Here is a 16,404-nt window from a genome sequence, read left to right as displayed (position 1 = left end):
CATAAGGGAGTTTACATCCCTGATGCCCTAGACACGTCTCTATTCACTTTCACATGTTTCTTTTGCTTGCCAGTAGCTTTATTGCCTTAAAGATTAATTATGTCACCTTATTGAGCACAAAAACAAACAAAAAAAAGAGATGAGTATTTATGGTGCTTCACAGCACAGTTGTATTACTATAAGTTATCCTGGAAGGTTAAGTAAATTATAAACCCATTAATGTTCTCACATTGACACAATAGATGCCTATTGCACGGACTAAAACAATTAAATATCCCAAAAGCTATAGCTGTATCTTGTCAAACTAACTTTGTAACAGTCTCAAAAAACCTTTCAGAATTTGCCACGGGTTCATGTAGTAACATAAGCAGCAAAAACTTAGGCCTGTTCTTGCCAATGTCTTAGAAAAAAATAATAGAAAATAAAGACAAGGATAAAAATATCATAGTGTCTTATTTTCAAATTTATACAGAAATGGGGAATGATTTTCTTTTTAAATGTTGCTAATGTTCCACAGCTTTTTTCTCAAGATTCAGTGGTGCAGAATCCAGTCATGGAAACATTATTCATACTCATATGACTGTCACAGTTAATATGATGAAACAGTTCATATTAAACGAAGTGTTAAAACTGGTGTACTTCAAGCTATGTTTTTTTCCTGATTTTATCTTCCATTTCCTCTCATAAAAAAAAAAAAAAAGGAACTGCTTTGAAGCATCACTAAAACTGATTTAGATTTGAGCTATTACTTACTGTATTTTTTTTAGAGATGGTTTGGTTTGTAGTGGAAAGCCAAAGTGGTAATAGATGAGCTTCTGTAGTGAAGATATAGTCTTCAATGTCGAAAATCATGTCTTCCTTATCAGCAAATAGCAGGTAAAGATATTTAAACATTTCAGCCAGAAAGAAAGAGTCCATTCTGTGGAAAAAGATGAATGTCCTTTAGGAAATTCCCTTTTTTTCTAAAGCATCAGTAAAACACTCATATTGCTCCATCTCCGAAGACTTCGTTACTATTATTGTTGAACTTAATTCAATGAGCATTCCTTCCACTTGGAAGAAACTATGTTTGGACGGAAATGATTCAGCATGTTCAGTACAAAACAACATTATAGAAAAAAGAAATAAACCTCTTTACAAACTTCTAGCTTTGAAGTACGTTTTCTTTGAAAGCAATTCATCTATTGCTCTGACACAAATGGAACATTATTAAAATAAAAATATTTTTATGTAACAAACTATAAAACTATTGAAATAGTTCATAGACTACGACAAATGGGTAATTTAAGACTTGGTTATCAAACCGAAGACAGACAGCTACTCAAAAGTCAATCAATTCAATTATATAAACATTTTTTTATAATCTTTTTATGAAAGGAAATAATTGCAAAACCTTTTACCTGTCTTCATGACTTCCTGTACGAACATCCTTCATTGCAGCAAAACCACAAGGTACTCTTGCATACTTGTTCAAGTTTTCAATGAGTGTTTTTCCTACTTCTAGATAATAAGGGTCTCCAGTAGCCTATAAAAGAAAAAACACCAAAACCCAAATCAAATATATAGATGCACTTAGACTTACTGCACAATTAGCAGCTTTCATTTTCCTAATGCTAATTTATTGATTCCATACCTTCTCAGCCAAGTAAAGTCTAATTTATTAATAGTGCTAAACAGTCACAAGAGCAACTGCTGAGCTACTACTGCATTACCTTTTACAGACATGCAGATAAGCACACGGAAATACAGAAACGCAAGATGTTTAGGTTTGCTGCTCTCTGCAGCGGCTTTTGCTCTTAGTGTCCAAGATCAAGATTAAGAGAGATCAGCAACACCTAAACATCTTTAAAAATACGGGTCTTTGTTGCTTAATAGTTTTCTTTCTAATTCTAGGCATATAAAACAAAATTCCCAGAACAATTTTCGATAACCAATACTTTCATCTTGTTTATATACAGAACTGGTTCCAGTAGATAAAATAAGCTGGAGATATGCTACTCATTCTATATTGAAAAAAAAATCAACAAAATTCTAGGTGCTAGACAAAGTGACCAAAAGTCAGAGGAATGAAAGGGATCTCACCTTATACAAGAAGTAAGTGCTTTCAGCAAATTCAGGCCTTAAAGGATGCTGAGCCCAGTGAACTCTAAAGTCTGTTGTGAATGCCTGAGGAAGAAAACAAACAGACAAAAATAAATACAAGAACGAACACCAAACATGGGTTTATTTTGAATCCTGTGTCAACTGTATTACAACAGCTAAAGTACGCAACAGCAGAGGACTGAAGGCCCAACATCAGTCTCGGGAGGCTACAAGAACCCTGTCCAGAGGCCAAAACCTAAACTAGTGCTCTGGCCCACTTAGTACAGGTGAGATTTAAGCTTGTGTTAGTGCAGGAGCCGGGGCACTACGCAGCCCCTCGACAAATGGAGTTCTGGTGTGAGGTGCCAGGTGAGAACTTGTGTCCCAGAGCCAGGAGGCAGCACACAGCCTCCAATCGCTCCGTCAGCACGAGCACACAACCACTGCTGCAATCCAACCGACGCAGCCTGGTGAAGGGCCCTACACAGGGATCACCCCAGCTTTGACAAATACCATTTTTGCAAAAATACCTACACGTGACACTTCCAGTGCATTTCAGACTGACAGATTGTAAGCAGCTGTTTCTAACATAAGAAATACCACAGACTACAAGTCAGTTCTCTAAACATTTCTTAGTCTACATATTCACTCTTAACACACACTGGCAAAAGCCTCTTCTGCGATGGCTCACATTCATTACTAGTTCATACTAGGGTTTAAATTCTTTGCTAAAGGAGATGGCATATTGGCTGAAATACAACTAACTGATCTTTCAAACTTTCCTTCATAACTACAAAGCACTAAAAAAACAACCCAAAAAACTGTAAGGAGCCAAATCATACCATTTTAAAAACACTCAAAAAAAAAAAATCATTCCGGTGCTTAGAGTCTCAATTTCCACATTAGGTGAATGCAATGTTAATTAAAATGTTCTCTAACAGAAATAAGCTTCCACCAGAGGAAAGTAAAAATTACAAACGGAGTCAGAAGCTTTCTCATATATTCTAGGTCATCACAGAATAAAGACACACACTTCAGCAGGTAAACAAGCTTTTCTGTGGAGCGTTAACTTGCTCAAAGATTGCAGCTTGCAATACTACAGATAAGTATGTGTACCTACTGTCAAGGGCATTATGTAAAATTTTAGAACATTCTCTCAGAACAAGTCAGTCTTTAATTTCCCCTCCTCGGGTTCATAAAGATGACTGATCTTTAGCGTTAATGCTATTACATTACAAACCCGCTACTACTACATGTGCTTATACAAGTTTTGCATACTGAAATGAGTCAAGGTCAATTTTGAAAGGCTGAAATATAAAGCCTAAGCAATTATTAATAGCAGCAGTTTCCTCTTATTGTGTTAATTACAGCATAAATGAAGGAAAAACATTTCATATGCAAAACACAGTTGTCATACATGCAGAACTGTAAATCACATAAGAATGCTGTGGAAATGAGCCTTTGGTTTTAATAACATGTATACCTACTATTTTTTCAAATGGGTATCTAAGACTGCTCAAATTGAGGTAAAAATCAGTTTACACGATGAAAAAATTACTACCTTACCTCCGGAAGGAAGTTATGCTTTTTTATAACCTGATACAGCATCTCATGAGTTTCAATTGCAGGTCTAATATCACCCTTCAACACCTACAATTCAATAATAAAATTAACACTAGTTCACCATGCATAAGAATAATATTCAAACTCAGGCACACTCACTGCATTCATGCAAAGCTACAGACCAATTCCTACATTTCCAGCAGATACATACTGTAAATATTACCCCCCATTCAGTGTAAGCCATAGATATTCCATAAGAGCTTTTTCAGCAAAATCAGTGAGCTCATTAAGACTACTGCCTATGTAGAAAAAGGATCTCATTTACATAGAACTGTGGTCGAAATGTGATTTAGTTTGTCTTAAAGATGTAAACGGCACACAAACTAGAAAAATTGTCACCGGACTACTAAAAAGGCAGCGTCATTTGAGGTTTTTCATGACTAGGAGTGAAGGAAGCAAATCATATAGACATACTTTTCTTGATACTCAACCTGGCTAGAAACGCACATTAGCTTGCATCATAGCATTGAAGTGACAGGAGGAGTGAGTACAGAAATCCTCACTCGGTATTTCTGAAAAATCAAATTACTAAGCTTGACTTGTCAATTTATATCCAGTCTATTTTTAACTTGTCATTAAAATCATCTGCACACGGGTTTTAAACCTTACCTGCAATCCAGGGAAGAAAGCTAGCAAAGAATCCATCCAGGTCCTAGCATTTAGCATTGGTTTATGAATATGAACATCAAGAAGAAGAGGTGGTTGGCTAATGTATCTCATTATGGCATCGTAGTGCTGACAAACATGAGAAAAATCATGAGTTAATATAATCAATACATTTTGCAAAACAGATACAGGTCACTATGGCATTTTATTTCAATGGCAGAACCAGTACTACACTCCCAGTCATTACTAGATTTGTCAATGCACAGTAGTTTCTGGTTTCGCAAACTTAAAAAGAAGGATAGTAACTACTGCAAAGCTCCACAGTATTACGCACGCGATACACATCAGGTTTTCCAAGTAATAACACACATACACAGAAGTATGTTCAGCAGCCACGTGATAAACGAGTAACTATCACAGTTAAGGAACATTTGTTTTGGCTCAATCTTTAAGCACACACTAAACAAAGCTGACGTTGCTTTCTCTGAACAAGAGAATTCTAAAGCAAATGCATCGCAGGATGAGAAGGGGAAAAGGAGATATAAACCCCAACAAAACAGCTGGACTTGATGGCTCAGAATTTTAAAACCCACTAGCTCACTTGTCAACTTGCTGACTTCCAATCCTACACTCCCCAAGATAACTGCCTTTCCTGTTTTCTGAAGCACAGTAAGTAAAATCATGAGCATATGAACCAAATCGATAGGAAACAGTTGACAGACATAATTGAGGCAAAATATAACAATGGTGGCTGCACGTTAGGAATATGAAATAATCATTACACTTAAAGTGTTGCAACAGGCCTTTAGCTACTGAGTTATTCCAATTTTAATATTGATTACGATATAAAAATTATACTACATGATATAAAAGTCATTTTGTGATATGAAATGGTTTTTATTGGATATTGCTATTTTCAAAAGAAAGAACACTTTTATGGAAGAATAATGATGCTGACAAATTTGCTTAGTAATCTTATGAATTTAGTAATCCAAATGTGTTTTTTCAGCTTGAAAGTGTGTACTTCAACATCCGCTGGGCCTTTGGATTGCAGTGCAATGCAAGATTCAGACTTTGATTTTCACATCTTTTTTTCTTGCTTCAGGACAGAAAGAAATTGTACCATGGCTTGTAACAAGAGGCCCTCACATTGTTTTACAGAAACATTTGCAGTATTACACTCTCCAAGGTGATCTTAAATACTGCTTCTCCCATACTGGAAACACGGAAAAAGGTCCGGAAGATTCCAATTTTCATTGAATGGAGTTAAAATAACTGCTCAGGTGACAGTTCACTCAAGATCAGCAAAAACTCAAATTAAAAAGAGCTGGCACTAGACACATCAGAAGTCACAGAAATTCTGCTAAAGAACTCTTCATAGGCTTCTCAGGCTAAAAGCTGACTGACAATACAATTAGTCTTAAATATGTCTTACAGAAGGCACAAACCTGAGCAAGGTGTTAACTTACCGTGTTAAATCTTTCCAGGAAACTGTCATCTCCCAGCAAGACATAGGCTTTTAATAAATATTCATAATATGAATCTATTCCTGCTCCAACTCCACTATCTAGAAACAGCAGAAAATGAGAAGCTGGTTTTACTTTAAGTAGTTAGATGGGTATTTCCACATGGTTTCATTTTAACGGCTCTTTCAGTAAAAGGAAAAGCCTCCTATCACTAGAATTAAGGCACAGATGGATGCAGAGACACAATACTGTATGTTTACGCTAAAGGCTTTGCAATATCAGTGCACATAATAGTATGAACAGACATGCATTGAAGCCAGTTGTTTCACTTTTCTCATACGAAAATATTTCTACTGGCTGCCATACACGACCCCAGTCCTATTTATATTTTTCCTATGTATTTATAGTAGAATCTCTGAAAATTTATCCCAAGGCATTCCCCTCTCAGTACTAAAGTGAATCAGAGAACACTTTCTTTGCAATGAGTAAAACTAGTTTCTCTACAAAAACATCCTTTCAGAGCAAAGCCAGGCTTCGTTGTAGCAGGTTTCTGCAGCACTGAAATTATGTTATCCACTTGCCTATCCCATTAATATTTTTAAATTGCCTAGATAAATGCGTCAGGGGGTAGAGAGGGTGTGTGTCAAGATTTTTTTTTTCTTGCCCCAAACCACTTGCGGTCACTGATTCTGAGTCAGAATACCACACACCTTTGCGGACCCAGTCTCCAGTATGAATATTAATAGTAACGCCCACTAAATTGCTGCTGCGCTGTCTCTTTTCCCAAATAAAATCAAGCGCTTTCCGTGCATATTCCTGCAACAACAAAAAACACTCATTAAAGGAAATTATAGAGAAACACAGATACTAAAGACTGTTATTCTTCTATTGAAATTAAGATGCTATGAAGTAATGTTTCATAGATGTCTCGTATCTAACAATTATAAAACTCAGTATTCCATTACATACACTTCAATAGTAGGATGCTCAGTCCACATTTTATAGAAATAGTTATTCTGTGGCTGATTTGAAAGAATGGTGCTTGTCTACACAACTATTATCCTTTAGCTAGTCTTCAGGATATTTATCTTGTTTACTTCAGTATTACTGTAACTACTTTCAAACAAAATTACTTCCTGTGTTTTTCAAACAGTCAAATTAACACTTTTAGGAAAAAAGCCCACAAACGCAACAAATCTGAACATATGCAAACCTTTTGTGCAGAACAGTTAAGATATGCACCCATTTGATAAACTCAAAATTATTATTCCATTATTACAGAAATGTAACAGAACACTAATAAATACCTAACCCCAAAAAGCAAGATATCATGGAAAGCAAACCTCAAATATAGATGTTCCTGTGAATCGGCTTAAAGCTGCAAACTCAAGGATCAAGGTACCTGCACAAGCTGTACAGGTATCGGTTTCTGTTCCTGTTCGTGCTTCTGGATGTCTTACACCGAATTTTAAGTTAACCTAGAGAAAAGCAGAGATTATCATCTTTATTTTTACTAGAGGAAAGAATTTACACTCCCTGGCTCCAGAGACTACCTTCTAGATTGACCCACTTTTGTTGTGGGCGCAACATAACTTTCTGCACACTGGAGAGGGCCTTCTCAGCAGGAGACTGTCAAACCCTGAACATTTTGAATTAGACATTTTTCACTAGAAGAATGCTGATCTACTGAGCCTAAATTCTTAATTTATGGGACAGTTTCCAATCAAAGCCACATCTCACAATGGATGATATGCACGGGAAGTAGTTTTGTCATTCAAGTAACACATGCCATGCTTTGCTTGCATTTGATGAAAGTTTTTACATTAAGTGAATATTTTTAGATTACAGCTACACCTTTACCCTCTTAAAAGCGTGGATGTACACCACGAATGTTAATCAGTTTTGTGCTAAATTCACAAGCAAGTGCTTGCAAGTTGCTCTTTCACAGTCTTAGTGAGAGATATGTACCAAACCAAAAATCACTCTCCTCGGCTACATGGTGGTGCCTATAGTAGCAGGGAGCAAGAAATCAGTAGAAAGTGATTAGACAAGATTTCTGCAGTTACTATTTACCCACAACAATGTATAGTAGAATTTTCAGAGCTGGAAGTGCAGGGGTTCAGAGAGATTAAAACTGTATTTTAAAAATACTAGGTAGCATGTATTACAAATGACCGATTTATTTAATAAATACACAAGTGATTTTAGAAACAGAGATAAAAACAAAACAACAAAAATTTTGCTTACAGAAGTAATTCTGAATTGCAGAAGCCAGAGAACTTACTCTTGGATAAGGGAGACCACTAGTGGTGTTAAAAGCAGGTAAAAGCTTGTAACCTAGTTCCTTTGCCATGTGCAGAAGTTCACCGTTGTACCACTGCATATATTCACCTTTTTCTTTCAGCATAATTGCCACCGAATGCCCACCTAGGAGACCTCTAAACACAAGAAAAGTTATCCACATCTCAATAGGTATATTAATCTGAACAGCAAGGCAAAAATTTCTATAATTTAGATGTCTATGTATGTAACTGCTATATTCACATGGCCCTAATTTTCAGAAATGCTGAGCAGACACAACTCCCCATTATAATCAAGGTTAGCTACCAGTATTTTGGAAGCAGTTCTTATTGTTTAGGACTCAGATCTAAACTGTAGAGGAATCATCGATTCATCAATATAGTTAGCCAAGAATAACCACCAACACCTCAAACTGCATATAACAGCTTAAAACTAACCTGCTCTGATCCTGTGTTGAGCAGCAAGTTGGACCAGAGACCTCCAGAGGTCCCTTCCCATCTGAAGTAACCTATTACCCTAAGTATTGAATTATTCTGTTAAATCAAGTATTGACCAGTGTAATCCGTAAGACCGTTTCCATTAAGAAAAAACACTGCTACCTCAGCATGCACAGTTTTTTTTAATTGAAACAGCTACGCCTGCAGCAGTTAGATGGGGGTCAACTTGATTCAGTACCACTGCATCGATTCCTGCCTAGCATTTTAAAACCTTCCTTAGGGCAGGTGTTGAGCTATGCTAACTGACAAAGGCAAAAGTGTTTTAAATGAGGTGAAATAGCACAGAAAGGTGTGCCTTAAGGACATTTAGCTAAAAACCACATTTTTAAGAGTTTTGAAAACATAAAAGTTACTCACCCAAGGACTCTTATGTTGGTTTCAAAGACAGATACAACTATGTCGTTATCTAAATTAACATCCTTTATTACTTTTTTTACAGCCTCTTCAAACTCTTTGGTTTTATTTAACACCTGGAATACAAATGTAACCAGCTGTTTAGTTTCCAACATAGCTAATACAGTCACACTCAGGTGTGGAAGAACAAGTGCAATGAATTAAAAAAAAAAAAGAAAGCATTTAACATGCCTAAGATTGATATTCTGGTCCTGCAGGGGCATACTCTGATACTGTGCAAACAGACATTAATATTACTGCTTTTCTCATGAGAGACATGAAAGAGAATAAAAGCTGTACACAAAGAATAAAGTCACTGAGAATGTACCTAAACTATTACCCAGGGATTTATTTATTTGTTCCTTCCCCTGCTCCCACGCCAGGACTGTAGTGCAAGGGGACTCAGGGGGCTGTGCTGGCAGAGTGGGCAAAGACTGGCCTGCTCCGATGCCTCAGATTTCACAGAAGTCTCCTGTCTATGGACTAAGGAGCTATATCCTAAGTTTGGTGAATCTTCCTAGCAGTCTTCCTCCGCTCAACAGTTTTCTCCTTGTGCTTGAAGAACAGCTTGGGCATTTCCTACAGATTTTCTTTCACACTGACTTTCTTTTAGTTTAACTGATCTTTAAGAATCTTTGTGACTTATCCAATTCATTACTGAAAGTGCCTTTAAATTCCTCAAGTGTTAATCCTGCTCTAAGCCAAGAAAACAATAAACAAACCACAAGAATCCATTAGAGTGTCTGGTAGAGACTGGGAATTCCAGACTCCACATTTTCAACATTTGTGGTGCTGGTGTGAAAGAGCCAAGGGTCATCTCACAGCACATCACAGAAAGGGAACGGCTGTCAGAGAAAGAGCATTATATGATTCACGCACCAAATCAGTGCAGTCAGGATTTTCAAAGCTTTTTCAATTTATTTACCTGGAGACATGGATGGCCAAAAATTCCTAATTTCCAAACCCTATTTTATGATGACAAAATACGTCAAAGGGAATTAAATCTAACAAAAAGTAGTTTATTAATTATTTGAGTCTTTTAATAAGAGATGGAATGTAAGTTTGGCAACATTTCCTGGCAAACATCTCCAGGGTTGCGGGGTTTTTTAACATATATTTAACTGCACGCAAATTCATCTATGAAACATGTACATACAGTTTAAAAACATAAATAATTCAGTAGGCAGTAAGAGATGTTCACCCGTAAGTCAGCATGTTGGTTTAGACTATAACGGGAAGCAAACTCACGTATTTTTTCTTAAGTTACAGCCAAAAAAAAGCAAGATAAGAAAGCATCAATGAAATGCGAAGGAACTGTTCTGGTATTCTTTTTGCAAGGAACTCCAAATACCACCAACGCAGCACCTGAAAGTTCTTACAAGCAACAGCCACTTTGAACAGGTGGCTAGAGATGAAAGACGAAGAAAGATTAGTACTTTTTATATATAAATTAACAAAATAGACATCCAAAAATAAGACTTTTTTTTGTTTTATCAAAGTTTATCAATAGATTAAACTTACCACAAGAGTGTCCAAGGTATCAATCAAGGTCAGAGAAAACCTATGAAACAAAATTTAAAACAGATTTACTATAGACCTGTATGTGTAGAAATTAAGGAACTTTTAATAGTAATCAATACCATTAGAAACTAAATTCTCACAGACCACTAGCTGCTAAAATATTAGTTGTACAGAATACGTTTAATATCAAAACACTCTACTAAGTTTCTTCCCTTTGTTAGTGAGCTGACTGAAAGAAGCTATGGTTATAAAGACACCTTTATTTACTGCAAAGCTTTCAAACTTCTTCTAAGCAAATTAAATTTTTATTTCTAGTCACCAATCAAATCTACTAAGACATCCAGTAGAATGCATTTAAGGGGCTGAAAGGTATTTTTACTCAAATGATAGTATGTTACTATGTAAAAAAAGGCCATTAAAAAGAATGCATGACCAGGATTAAAAATACATTTTCTGACACTTTTCTCATCAGTCATATATCTCTCAACACCTCCAAGGCAGCAGGCTTATATAGGAATCTCTAGACTAAGAAACTTTAGTACATAACAGAAAATAACCAAAATGACATGCTCAGTATCATAGAGTGAATTAGAAGTAGTATTTAAGACAAGGACTTCAGCTTCGATTAACACTACTCTGCCTAGGGATACTAAGCAGTGATATCAATAAAAAAACCCATCAGCTATTTGTTATTAAGTATTTGCTCTATAAACATAAGCAGCACACACAGATAACATTCCTTGTGAAAAAAAAAAAATCAATTACAAACATATTTAGAGTAATGCAACTTTGTCTTTGACGGTTCAATTTAACATGGAGAAAAACAGTCCTTAAATTTACATTTTGTTGGCCAGAGGATCAGTACTTTGTATTATAAGCTATCTTGAAAGAAAATATACGAAGAATTTCCATGTCTGAAATAATGTTTTATATTTTGGCAAAGGCCTTAGGCTACCACACACATGATAATCATTTGACTAATTATGCCTTCATAGAGCTTTCTACTAAAAAAAGGGGGGGTGGGGGCATTTTAAACATCACTTACAGCCAGCATAATGGATAACAGTTTACTGTTCTGTGCAGCTGATAATTAACTCTTATAACCCTCATTTAGCAGTCAAATTTACTAATAGCATAAATGTGAGCTCACATTTGGAAGGCTTTCCTATGGAAAATACTTGGAGAATGATTTAAAAAACCCAAACCTATCTTTGGATCTCATTCATTGGTCAATTCTCTTTTTCCGATTAGGGTACAATTTCACATCAGTTAACATCATGGGAGGAAATAATAAAAGTGAGTATTTCTGCCTAACTTGCAAGAAGTTTACAATTACAGCTTTCTTTCCAATAGCTTCTCCCCAACCCCCATAAGAGAACTGATGAGACAAATTATGGATTCGTCTATGCCCATAGAATCTTTTTTTCCAACAAATTTCATTTTTTCAAAGTTTGTGGACATGTCAACTGAAGAAACAAGTTTTATGGGCTGCAAATTGTACTTAGATTCCTAGATGTTTACATTAGACTGTAATAATTTCAAACACTAACTTTCCCAAGGCATCGTCCACATCCCCTCGACTTGGTTCCTGACCCCGTACTCGTCCACGACAAGTTAAAGGCATGAGTTCATCAGCTGGATACGCATGCTCCTGTAGGGAAACAAAACAAGGGAGTGAGTTGTAACTCTTACAGCCATTTCAGCAAACCCTCAGAGCCCATTAAAAGGAAGCTCAACTACCCTGAACTTCAGAAAAAATGCACGACAATCACAGAATCTTTGAGGTGGGAAGGGATGTCTGGCAGTCACCTTGTCCAACCCCTCCACTCAAGCAGGGCCACCAACACCCAAGTTGCCCAGTACCGTGTCTAGACAACTTTTGAGTTTCTCCAAGGAAGGAGACTCCACAACCCCTCTGGGCAGCCTGTGTCACTGCTCGGTCACCTTCACAGTAAAGAAATGTTTCCTGACGTTCAGAGGGAACCTCCCGTGTTTCAGTTTGTGCCCGTTGCCTCTGGTTCTGTCACTGAGAAGAGCCTGGCTCCATCTTCTTTACTGCCTTCCTTTAGGTATTTACACACATTGATAAGGTCCTCCTGAGCCCTCTCTTCCCCAGGCTGAACAGCCCCAGCTCTCTCAGCCTTTCCCCACAGGAAAGATGCTCCAGTCTCTCGGTCACCTTTGCGGCCCTTCGTTGGACTCTGACCAGTATGCCTGCACCTCTCTTGAACTGGGGAGGCCAGAACTGGACACAGCACTCCAGATGTGGCCTCACCAGTGCTGAGCTGAGGGGAAGGATTGCCTCCCTCGACCTGCTGACAATGCTTTGCCTAATGCAGCCCAGGACACCGTTAGCTGCCTCTGCCGCAAGGGCACGCTGCTGGCTCACGGTCAACTTGGTGTCCACCAGGACCCCCAGGTCCTTTTCTGCAAAGCTGCTTTCCAGCTGGGTGCCTGGAAATGATTAAACTGTGAACAGAGCAACAGGACCTCCTTCTCTCTCACCTCCCAGAGAAGTCTGGAACAACTAATGGCACATCCGAAAAAAAAAACCAATTAACTTGAACAGTTAATTGTGTGTTTTCTGCAACAAGGTACATATGACACTTCCTATAATGTTCCTTAGGCAGAAGTTATCATCTCAAAGATGAGTTTAAGACCTAAAACTAATACAGGCACTATCAAGTGGCTGATATTTCACGCAGAAATTAGTGGGAATTAGACTTTAAAGTCACTTTGGAAACATTTCCAAATGAACATAAGAGTCACAATCAGTGACAGACAAGAGAACTTGCCTAGAAGGTAAAATAATGAATTGGTAAATCACGACACAAGGCGTAACAAAAAGATAACATTCACAAAAAAGCTTACCAAGACCGAACATTTTACAAATATAACTTTTTTTTCTTTTTTAAAGAGAGAGACGTTGCTAGATTTTTTTTTCTTGGAAAAGCAACAGTTATTTTCCATATTTCTAGAAGGAGGACTCTGCAAAGCTAGCTGTACTGTAATATTATTTCTCATCAGTCAAGCAATGGTTCCACTCCTGTTATTTCTGCCTAAGTCAAGCACACTGAATAAAATGCCCGTTCCTATTTCCTCTCAACTCAATGCAAGTTTTGTAGGTTTAAACTACCACCGAAACGGGATATCAAATAAAAGAGACACAAATTTGAAATTCATCATTGTGCAATAGGAAAGGTTTACCGAACAAATTTCAGAGTGGCCACTGACATTAAGAAGGATGAATCTTAAACATCAGGAAACTGGCTGCTGTCCTGTGCTCTCCAACTTTACTTTTAGTGGAAAACTAACATGTAGCAGGATAAAAAAAAAAGTTCAATTACTGCACTGAAACTGCAAGTAAACACACTCAAAGTCTTTCCAGATACGCGATACAAAAATTAATCTATATTCAAACATGAAATAGAGAGGGCAAGAAGGAACATTCTTCTATAAATAAACAGCTTTTACAGCAACTTCTTTTGAAACTGATGGTTTATTTCCCTGTTTACCACCCTCCCAAGTATTTTGGTCTTTGCACGACTCTTTGTTCTCCTCAAGTTCAACTACAAAAGCCAGAATCTAGATCATTTTAACATGGCTCAGATGTTTCTGAATATCTGTGCAAAGTATTCAGAAAAGCAGATTAAAGAAGTACATAATAAAAGCAGTGTCAAAACTAAGATCTCTGGCTTAAATTATGGAGGAAAAAGGTGATAAAAATTCTGAAGAAAATGGACTTTTAGTCTCACAAAATCATAAGGAACTAGAAGCATTTTGAAAAAGAAAAGTTCACTTATTGTCTGTCTAGAGCAGGAAAGGCTACTGGGTCAAGTGATTTCCCAATTTGTAACTTCTCTCCTTTCAAGTAACCTCAAAAAGAGGTAGCAAGAGCCATTAAATATAAAACATGGCACAAATGTTACAATAAACATGCTTCTGGAAAATATTATACAAATAGAGCTCAACAGACTCTCTGGAATTTCTACACATTCTGACCAAACAGATGATGATATTTCCTAATGTCAGAACTGTAAATTCAGGGCAGCAGGGTACTTGAATAATGAAAAAAAGGGACATTACTACTAGTGCTGTAAACCAAGAAATACCTACTGGCCTCCAGTGACTGACATTTTCACATATTCTTTCTGACAGCCAAGAAAAAAAAAATAATCCTGATTATTACAAATATTGTTGAAGGACTGAAAAAAAAAAATCCAGCAGCTTTTTACTCAAAGCTCCTGTTAACAACTGGGCAGGGGGAAGAAAACAAGACAGTTTCCCCCTTGTATGCAAACATGAATTTTCAGTCTTCTAAAAACACAAGTCTAAAATGCATATTAATAGAAACAGAAAATCAGAACTTTTCAGCTGGCCGTTTCAAAAGCAGCTGCAGAAATACTTAATTCTCTTGCTGTCAGAATCAAGTCTGATAGCCTAATCTTTTCTTCCACGAACAAGTCATATTTCTCTGTTTGTTTAGTGTTCCAGCATACGTGGCAAGTAAATATCCTCCTGGCTTCAAAGCTTCCAGGATAGCTGAAGGCATTCTTTTCTTTCATCTAGAATTTTCTTGCTTCAGATGTAGCAAGACACCTACCAGTTTCCAATTTATCACACAATGAGCAGTAGGAGCACAGATCCTTTCTACCGACACATAACATCTTATCCAACTTCACCCAATACGTAACAGTTTTTACTTCAGAATACCATGGGAAAGCCAAGCCAAATGTTTTTCATGGAACCAGGTCCCAAGTAACTAATTACAATTTATCACCAAAAAGCCTGATGTTTGTTAAACTGCTAAGGTGTGAAAACCAGGAGCTAATGTTAAAAAGAAAGACTACATCCATTTTGAAATTACTCTTGCTTGCCTTTCTATCCTGTAATTCTCTAACTCTCATGTACTATATAAACTTGTAACTCACAAGTTTAATATGTATTACCTATTAAAGTGTTAAACCATAATACAGAAACTGGGACATGTGGCAAGATACTGTCAAGAGACAGCGGTTTGTCCTGCAGGAACTGGTGCAACTTAAAAGAGAGGGGTTTCTGCAACGGGCACAAAGAACGTACAAAAAGATCGTTAACGTAAACTCAGAAGAATGCACCTTTCATCTCGTTCACATTTAGTTTCTCCGCAGAAGTGTATGACTTATAGTATAGTTGAAAGTAATTATTACTTGAGGAAAGTCTGCCCACTCTAAGTAATTCTTCATTCTTAATCATATCTGAACTAAGCTAACATTTTTCAAGGTTGATTAGAGTGCAGAATGGTTCTCATATCCAGAACATGAAGACACCTGCACAGAAAATCACAAATCATATTAAAAGAAACCACAGCGAGCATGGCTCACTGTCATACGACAGTCACAAACTCAGAAGAGGCTATGAGGGCACCAGATCCGCTTTTTGTTCTTCAAACAGTCTTTGCTTGTAAAAGAGCTATCAAACTGCATCTAACATATCCTAGCACAGAAGAAATATTGTACATAATTTTTACCTACAAAATAAGTAAGATCAATTTGTATTCTGCAGAATCCGATAACTACAGACAGCTCTTCTTGAGCTTCCTTTTCCTAGTATCTTGAGGACTCTGGAATTTCAAACCAAATAGTTTGCCAAAGATGAAAACTGTTCACAGTTCGATGTGAGATAAACTGATTTGAGAAAGATCAGGCACAGATTAACAGAGTTACCACTAGCAATTCCCAGCTACCATTCTCAAAGCCATCACAACCCTCCTGACACTGGTCTTCCCGAAAGTAACATTTGTTCCTTTCTTTTTAAAGGCTATACAGGTGCTCTTATTTATTTTAGCTTTGTTTTCGCCCCTACCTCCTGCTGTTTCTCTAGAACATCATGTACTGTAGGTCGCTTTCTCTCCCAGGTCAGCAATAACAACTCCG

The 16,404-nt window shown here is 37.1% G+C and overlaps 1 protein-coding gene across 1 annotated transcript in view; it reads right to left on the bottom strand.

Moving 5' to 3' along the window:
- The window catches only part of EDEM3 (ER degradation enhancing alpha-mannosidase like protein 3), a 29,338-nt gene that overhangs the window by 10,492 nt on the left and 2,442 nt on the right, over positions 1–16,404 (bottom strand). Inside the window, exons 3-14 of the mRNA XM_054833371.1 lie at positions 12,040–12,140; positions 10,490–10,529; positions 8,933–9,045; positions 8,062–8,215; positions 7,121–7,255; positions 6,488–6,593; positions 5,781–5,878; positions 4,315–4,440; positions 3,649–3,732; positions 2,083–2,166; positions 1,401–1,525; positions 754–919 (exon numbers count right to left, since the gene is read on the bottom strand). Of these exons, the coding sequence (XP_054689346.1) occupies positions 754–919; positions 1,401–1,525; positions 2,083–2,166; positions 3,649–3,732; positions 4,315–4,440; positions 5,781–5,878; positions 6,488–6,593; positions 7,121–7,255; positions 8,062–8,215; positions 8,933–9,045; positions 10,490–10,529; positions 12,040–12,140 (1,332 nt within the window). The remainder of the gene's footprint in view (positions 1–753; positions 920–1,400; positions 1,526–2,082; positions 2,167–3,648; positions 3,733–4,314; positions 4,441–5,780; positions 5,879–6,487; positions 6,594–7,120; positions 7,256–8,061; positions 8,216–8,932; positions 9,046–10,489; positions 10,530–12,039; positions 12,141–16,404) is intronic.

This window comes from Grus americana, chromosome 8 (genome assembly GCF_028858705.1).
Source record: "Grus americana isolate bGruAme1 chromosome 8, bGruAme1.mat, whole genome shotgun sequence".
Taxonomy (NCBI): Eukaryota; Metazoa; Chordata; class Aves; order Gruiformes; family Gruidae; genus Grus; species Grus americana.
The sequence above is the reverse complement of the archived record's forward strand: the minus strand, read 5'-3'. Positions and strand labels throughout refer to the sequence as shown.